Source organism: Trifolium pratense, linkage group LG7 (assembly GCF_020283565.1).
Source record: "Trifolium pratense cultivar HEN17-A07 linkage group LG7, ARS_RC_1.1, whole genome shotgun sequence".
Classification (NCBI taxonomy): Eukaryota; Viridiplantae; Streptophyta; class Magnoliopsida; order Fabales; family Fabaceae; genus Trifolium; species Trifolium pratense.
Window position 1 is genome coordinate 23,758,906 of NC_060065.1, and position 8,666 is coordinate 23,767,571.

At 31.5% G+C, this 8,666-nt stretch overlaps 1 protein-coding gene across 1 annotated transcript; it reads right to left on the reverse strand.

The window, feature by feature from the left end:
* Positions 1 to 2,910: 2,910 nt before the first annotated feature.
* Positions 2,911 to 8,340, reverse strand: LOC123897913 (endoplasmic reticulum oxidoreductin-1-like). The gene is made up of 10 exons (XM_045948731.1): positions 7,709 to 8,340; positions 6,820 to 6,951; positions 5,688 to 5,940; positions 5,342 to 5,452; positions 5,011 to 5,129; positions 4,609 to 4,713; positions 4,294 to 4,496; positions 3,862 to 3,985; positions 3,199 to 3,383; positions 2,911 to 3,106 (listed from the first exon to the last, which is right to left on the reverse strand). Exons 1-9 carry the CDS (start codon positions 7,868 to 7,870, stop codon positions 3,201 to 3,203), a joined length of 1,392 nt encoding a protein of 463 aa, XP_045804687.1. The 5' UTR covers positions 7,871 to 8,340; the 3' UTR covers positions 2,911 to 3,106; positions 3,199 to 3,200.
* Between the last annotated feature and the right edge of the window lie 326 nt (positions 8,341 to 8,666).

The following is an 8,666-nucleotide window of genomic DNA, read 5'->3' on the forward strand; positions in this document are numbered from 1 at the left end:
AAGAATAATGGTGATTAGCTAGTAGCTACTATTAGTTAGTTAGAGTTTATATTAATTTGTTAAAGTTTGTTATTAGGTGGTTAGTTAGTTAACCACTAAATTGCTCTATATAAGAGTCACCATTGTATCATTTTCATCATCTTTTATCAAATATGAATCCTTATGATTTTTACTATCTTGAAGACTTTCTAAAGTTTTCTCCATTTTCTCCAAACCATGGAAATCTTAACAAGTTCCATTAAAATATGACACCTTGATCGTAAACCAATATATTCATCATCCTCAAATCTCAACCCAAAAATTCACAAACTTTTAAGATAAAATAAGTTCCATTAAAATAAGTAAATTCACAAACTTTTTACTTCCCCACAATTTGGGGGAGTAAAAAGTAAGTCTAGCAAGGAATTTGCTCCCCTCCCCTTTCATCTTTTTCTAAAAATTGAACCATGTAATTAAATTTAAAAATATTCCATTCCTTCCCTTCGTCTACCCCAACCAAACACGCTCAAAGTGGTTGTCAACAATTGTAATAAGGGTGATGTTGGCAATAATAGAATTCGATTAGTGCTACAATTTTTTCCTTTGTGGGCACACAACCCTAAATATATTATTTGGACACACACATAGTATGTGTTTGGTTATGCGTCAGAAATAATTGATTTTGGCAGAATTGAGTTTGATAGAATTGATTTTGATTAAAAGTGAGTTGAACAGAATTGATTTATGTTTGGATAGATTAACGTAAAAGTGATTCTCAATATTTGATGTTGTTTGGATGATTTGAATCAAAATTACTTTTAAAGGTGTAAATTACTAAAAAGGTCTTTAACATATATAAATGTATAATAGGTTTTAATTGTATTTAAAAATAATCATAAAAAACAATTATATTTAAAAATTTAATAAATAATTTTGATATATACCTTTTTAATAAAAATTTAATAAATTTGTATGAAGATAAAAAAAAAAAAAAAAACATTTGCGTAAAAAACACATTATAGAGCAAAAAAAGTATTTAACATCAATATCCTCAAGAACAAAAAAAAACCCAATTAAAATCAACTTTAATGGGCCGCTGTTTTTTTTTTAAAAAAACAAATGGGCCATAGCAGAGGCAAAGAAGTAGCAAGCCAGCAACAGTTATCTTCTTCAACCTGATAGCCGCAAAAACAGAGAACCACCGCCATCGCAAAAGGGATGAGGGTAAAAGTGGAAAATTAAAGAAAATCATACATGCCGCACATCATATAAATTTCAAAAGCGATTTTACTAAACGTAGAAGCTCGGATTTGTAGCTTTGGCCAGAATCAAGTCTGGGAGGCAAAATCGATTTTCATTAATTTTCCCAAACATGTTGCAGAGGATTGAAATCACGTATGGGAAGATGAAACGCGCGTTTATGGCTTGCCAACGTCAAACCAAACACACGCATAAAACTATATATCGCTTAAGAGTTTAATTAATATGCACCGACAGTGTAAAATAGTTTTACACCATCGTCCAATAAACAACCATCATTTTGTCATGTCATATCAAGAAAGTGGGGTGAAATGGGATGATGTGGCGAAAAACATGGTTGGTATTGGTTGATAGTGTAAAATTATTTTACACCGTCGGTGCATATCAATTAAATATATTACTTTTATTTTTTCTTTCTCTACTTTTTCCTTTTTATTTGTGAGTGCCTAAACATTGTAACCATATTTTGCGCCCATGCAAAAGTAATTTGATCATCTATTTACAGCCTCGTGCTCAGATTAGTTCATTACTTTTGTTGCGTTTGGCCTGACTTTTTTTCAACTTGTAAGTTACTTTTACCTTAAAGTTAAAAAATACCACTTTAAAGTTAAAGTAAAATTTGTTTGGATTTTATATTAAAAAAAAACATAAAAACTACTTTTAAAGATATTCATAAAATATAGTATTATTAAATGTTTTGTTTAGTTCGATAGCTTAGAGGCTAAATTTACACATTATAAATATGAAGAAGTGGGGAATTCAGAGTTCGAACTTCGATCTCTCTGGTAATATTTTTAATAGTTATCAACTGAGTTACTCTTAAAAAAAATATTAATAATTATTTTGTAACATTTAACTTCTTTTTTTTTCTTTTTTATATTTATCCATTACTATAACATTAGAATAGATATAAAAAACATTAGATTCAATAAAAATTGTAATGATAAAGTAAGATATCATTAGATTAGCTAATGGCTGTGGCGTTTCCAAAATTCCAACATGCAAAATATTAGTAAAATGAAAATATAAAATGGATGCTGCTGGGTTTCGAAGGAGAAACCAATAAAAAAGGAGGCGAAGTACAATTAAGTTGATATTTGTAGCTTTTTGTTTAGGCTCCTTATCCATTGTTTTCTTCACTAAAAAAAAGTTCTTATTTTTAAAAAGAACTTATGTTAATTTGTGTTTGGCCGGACTTTTTCTTAAAATTAGAAATAAGTCATAAAAAAGCTACGCCAAACGGTACCTTAGTCCTTATAAAATCCCAAACTTTTAAGTTTAATCCTTAAAAAAAAAATTCATTTTTGGTCCCTACTTTGCATTTTATATGAACTAATTCGAGAACTAAAAATATCCAATTTTGTAAAAAAAAAAAAAAAAAATCTAAATAGGAATTATTTTACAAACTGCAATATTATAAAGGACTAAAATTACCATTAAAATTTAATAAAAGACTAAACTTGAAAAACGTAATTTAGTAGGGACTAAATAAAAATATATTTTTTGTCAAAAAAATAAATATATTTAACCCAAAATTAAACTACAAATTATTTACTATCATTGTTGTTAGTTGTTACTCTTTCATGTGATTCTTTCCGTTTTCTTTTGGAAAAGAGTATCAAATTACACAACAAAATCTTGTAACAGAAAGTTCAACAAAAATCACTGAGATTTTCATCCCAAATAACACATTTTCTATTACTTTCATCTTTGTATTCAAATATTATTTATTATATATTTTGTAAACATGTTACATACATTACTTTCACATCCTTGGAAAATGTCAAACCATGATCATGGTTTTCTAAGCCTAATCTCTTGGAGCAATGTGAGTAATTGAAAACCTAACTGTCACACCAACTGCTTCCTGCAGAAACCAATTGTGATGATCAGTTATCTAACATATAAAACAAGTAATTAAATTATGTACAACAATTATTCAAGAGAAAATGTTGTCACCTCTAAGTTTGAAGTATACTGGACCATATTTTTTTCAAGGAACTAATAAGCTTTGTATGGCTGAAAAGATGTCCTTCCGTAATTCTTTCGGCGGTAGGTCCCATTTCATGAACGAATTTGACAGATTCTGACAGTCTATTGAGAAGATTCATCAATGCGATTACTTCATTTCTTTGTAGCTGCAGCTGAAAGACCATCAAGTGCAACGTCAGTTGCGTTCTATTGTTCATAGGAAGCAGATATAAATAGGCATGCAAATGCTATGTTTTGAAAAGAGAAGAATAGAAAAGAAACAGAGAAACTATAGCGAATTCTTCTTCGAATTGCTATTATACGATAAATAATTATTACATATGTTGAAGATACTAGCCACAAAAAGCACACAAACTTTCCCAATTTTATAAGAGTTTTTTTTTTTTGAAACACCCAATTATATAAGAGTTAAAAAAATTACTAGATTACAACTTTTTCACTGTCAGATTATGTCCAGAAGCAGGATAGGTGAGTGGAATTATGAAAATATGTATGTTTTATTTCAGGATTGGAATGACAGTAGAATAAATATAAAGGTCAATGCAGCGGCAATTTGATTTAAGGTGACATGTGAATAAAAGAAGCAACCGAAGAGAGGAAAAAAACCAACACTATAACAAATGTACTTACTGGTTGAACCAGATTTTCTTGACCATCATCAGAGAAGAGAATCTTCAATGCAGTTCCGAGACCAAGAACCTGAAGCTTTCCCCATAATCGACACTTCTCACAACCCACACAATCCATCAATGCACTGCATGCCGCAAAAATCATTCCATTGTCAATGAGTCAAATGGATATTAGTGTAAATTGAATCGGTAATACAACAAAGCAGATACAAGGAGTGTTTGTTTAAGTATAAAGATAAATATGTCTTCAGATAAGCACTTAAAAAGTCTGGTCCATAACCCAAAACTGTTAAACTATTGTCCTTCCTACACATTCATTAGCAACATAAAGCATGTCCATAAGAGACTAAGCCACAGTAAGCTATCCAAGTAAATAAATGATACTATTTAGTTAAGGCGAGAGCTACGTCGTCCATTAATTTTTAGTTAATACCTTATGTTTCTGAATTGATGTTGAATTTTTTGTTTGAGCTCAGGTCCACTTTGGCCTTTCCACAACTTAGCTTCATCAAATGGAACAGGACATGCAGCTTGAAGCTTGGGGTTGTAAAGCAGCTGTTTTATCAAGGATTCTGTTTTAAGGTCCTCATTAAGATTACCCGTATTGTACTCAGCGTGCTCGAGATAATCTGCAGCCTAAAGTGAAACATAGATTGCATCATGAATACTTTTTTAACTGAAAGTTCTTAAAGAAGAAAAATATATATATTAAGATCAATCAATTAAAATCAGGGCAATTTATACTCACTTTGGTTACTGCTCGCAGGACAAAGAGAAACGTGAAATACAAATTTCTGACACGATCGGGGTATTGTAGGACTCGGTCATACAACAAAGTCAGATTTTGTCCCCACTAGAATAATAAAAAGGAAGGAAAGAAGTTAGTATCTTCTTAATTTATGCTTTGCATTAGAGTAACAATTTATATGTTGCCAAATTATTTTTGTGCATAAAAACAAGAAGCGTCTGTTATACAAAAAGAAAACTGAAAATTAATAAATTATCACTGTAATATTGCATATAAAAAATATAACAAAAGAGTCTCTTATCTCCTTTTTAGCAAATTAAAGTGAACAAAAATTTTAGAAAATGCTTTTCACATAGTAAATAGGGTCTCAGCTACTTCAGAGAAGAGGAATAGAAGATTTACCATATTTGTAGCTTCATCAAGTAGGTAATCAGCACCTATATGTACTGATATGGAGGAGTGAAGACCCGATATCAATTTATACAAAATCTTTTCCTCCTGACACGACTCTTGCGAAAGATCTACAAAAGAGAAACCTTTCTTGTTATAAAATATACACACCAACAAAGCTTGGGGTTTTGCATAATACTGCAGACATCAATTTCGGTTCTTTTACGATATTGATCCGTTTCAAGATATCTTTCGCTCGAGATATAGATGAGAAGAACAAACTAATATTCATTCCACAAGCGACAAAATAGATATAGGATTGTTGTTTCCGAAGACAACTTACATTTGGGGCAGTTCTCAGAGTAGACAGCATCCCATATCCTTCTTGCAGATGGACCGGTGTAACCAGTATATCTTTCAGGATTCAGTTGAAGATTCACATATGTCATCTCACCTGTAAATGCAACTATTTAGACAATCATTTTTGTAAAAAAAAGTTTAAAACATTATAGAATGATTTAATTGGTTATGTAACAGTGTAAAAGTATGAAGATTTTTACACTGCATGTCAATTCCATGGTGCTACTAATACCTCTTTAAAAGGTAAACTTAAAAGTTACTTATGATAAACTACAATGATAAACAGAAATTATTCACATTTGAACTAGTAGACAATCAGAGTAACGCACCATTGTCTGTCTCGTCATCATTCGTCCATGGATTATCTATTTCTGTCCATCCTCTGAAAGCTTTACTATCCAACGTACGGTCAACAGCTGCCTCGGGTTTTCCTTCTTGACAGACAAGATCATTCAATGGAAGGCGTTTAGGCTTCTTAAATGACTCTGGGAACTCACTTTCTGGACATTCACATACACTACAGTCCCGCAACCGGCACATACCATCATCAGGCCAAAAAGGGCAGTCACACCATAGCTTGGCCTACAGAAAATTTCATCTACAAATCTTTAGCGCAGAAGAAACGCGTGAGGGTTGACAAAAGGGGAAAATAAGAAGCAATTCAGTAATCGGAAGCATTCCTACGTTTAGTGGATTGAGAGTTATTCATTTAAATACGATAGTTGAACAACTAACAGTTAAACACCATTCAAATTTCAAACTCTGAATATCAATTTTTTTTTAAGAAGCTAAATTAGCCCACCCAAATTGGCGCCAGAGAGAATCGAACCTCAGACCTCAAGAGGAGCACACTCCCAGGTCCCAAGCCAATACCAATGCACCAACCCAAGTGGGTTAACTCTGAATATCAATTTAATTAATATTCATCCTACCCCAACACCGCACAGTATCATAAACAATAATTATCCTACTTAACGATGGTAGAAAGTTCAATATTTAAAATCCATAATTCTGGATAGAATAGTTTGAGCTTAACAAACAATGTTCAGTTGATAACGTAGACAGAAGCACGTTCACTCGATTCTAATGCTTTAATGTGTTTTTACAATATATACAGTTTTTCTAATTTCTCATATTGTTTATCAAATCAAAATTTGAATAGTCCGGTGATGAATAAAATATTTTCAAACATAATCAATAAACAAATTGTAACATAGAATTCTACTAAAACTATGTTTAATAGAAAGGCCTCTCGAAATTCCATTCCTAAATTGTGCTGTTGAATGAATCGGATACTAGCAGCAACTGTTATTGGTCACTTAAGGGGTAAAGCTAAGCAATGCTACTAAATTCGACAACCTAAAGTTTTAATTGATCGCAAAGTAAGTATAAGCATCAACAATATCAAAGAGAATGGACACCAATACCAATTGTAGACATAAGAAATGACAATAAGCAAACCTTAAAATACCGAAAGAATGGTGTTTTCACAAGCTCTTGGAGAGATGGGTACAACAATTCCTTGTTAAGATTGTCCACAGTTTCATAATCACAACAACAATCCTCCACCATACCACTATACTTTGGTGTACCCTGCAACACACATAAAAGAAAAATAAATTCTTGACTCTTAATTAAAAAAAAAAAAGTTATCAAACTAGTCACACAACACCAGTGTTATCAATCGCATTAATACTATAGTGCTATAGCATTGTTATTGTCGCTATATGACAACACCTTGTATCGTGTACTATAGTCGCTATTTGACAACATTACACTACACAACACAAAAAACAATTTATGCAAAACACATCTCTGGATTTCCACCGAATACTAACATATTAGTTTCATGTAATCAATGCAGAATTCAAAGCAAGAACATTACAATAACAACAAATCATCAATGGAAGACACCTCTCCTAAAAATTGAAATAAATTACTAGCTTCGTACCTAAATATAAGACTCTCTTTACATTTTCGTTTGTCCCTTTTTATAAGACCTCTTTCATATTTTCAGGGCATTAATTATTTCTTACCAACTTACCCCTAACTAAAGTGCATATTTTCTTACAGTCTGTAATAAATACTTTAGAAAAACAATAAATCATTCTCTTTCTTGAAGGATAACATTGTAAAAACAATATTAATTGTCAATGGGTATTATAATTAGGGACGGATGTAGTATTAAAAAAGCTAGATTAAAAAAGAACAATTTACGGCAAATTTTCAACAACATAAACTACTACACAATGCATATCGATTCAGAATTCCACAATTAAAATTTTAATAAATGCAAAACACAAGAACACCGTGTATGAATGAATCTGAAGAGTGAAGTGAGATTGAATACCCGGGTACACTGACAAGCTTTACCAATGACTCCAAAGAGAGAAATTTTGGAAGAAGTTTTGGAAGAAACCGCAATTGCAACAATGGCAGCAATAAGAGGAACAACAACCCAAACCCATTTCGCTCCAAAACCCTTCTTTTTCTTAAACTCTGTATTACCCATCACAAACCCAATAACAGAAATGAAAAAAGACAAGATTTTTAGGGTTAGTTGAGGAAATTGGTGAGGGCAATGAATGAACGCGTTTTGGTTGGTTTGTTTCAGCACTGTTGTCAAAATCGTGAGTCAACTCACTGAATTGTTCGAGTCAAAGTTTTTAGCCGACTCTGTGTGTTGACTCGGGTGCAGACTTGCCGGAAAAGAAGATCGTTGATGTGAGTTAAGAATTCCGATCAATGAAGAAGAACAAGAAGAAGAACCGTGCAGATTCTGAGAAAATAAAAACGGTCGCAGTGTAATCGAAACGCACCGTTCTTATATATTTTCTAAAACTATTTCAATTTTTTCTATATAGAAACAGTTTGCGACTCTAATTAATTAATTAATTAATTAATTAATTAATTAATTAATTAATGTGAGACGTGAACAAAACCAATTTCTACCCTCTATCTTCTTTTATTATTATCTTTGATTATTATGAAGTAAAATAAGATAAATGAAGGAAGATTATGGGCGTTGTTGATGGTTTTATTTTTTCCTTGGGAAATATTTTATTTTTATGGAAAAGTATTAGTGCGTTTGATTCGTAAAATAATAAAATTTGGACAGAACTGTATATGACAGAACAAGATAATATAAGACAGGACAAAATTGTACTGGAAGATATAAGAGGATAATATTTTTATATTCTAAAATAAAATAGATATTTTCGTATTTATTATAGTTGTATTGTGGACAAAAAGTTTTCTCGTGGTTCAGTGAGGGCAAAAAATCTTGTTTTTGTCCTGTCTCTTGCTAC

Bases quoted from the DNA above. Each gene is read 5' to 3' on its own strand.
- LOC123897913 (XM_045948731.1), bottom strand. From the start codon at position 7,870: ATGGGTAATACAGAGTTTAAGAAAAAGAAGGGTTTTGGAGCGAAATGG. The intron at 5,130-5,341 runs GTAAGTTGTCTT...TCTCTTTTGTAG, and splicing joins CTCTGAGAACTGCCCCAAAT to ATCTTTCGCAAGAGTCGTGT. The intron at 4,714-5,010 runs GTAAATCTTCTA...TTATTATTCTAG, and splicing joins TTGATGAAGCTACAAATATG to TGGGGACAAAATCTGACTTT.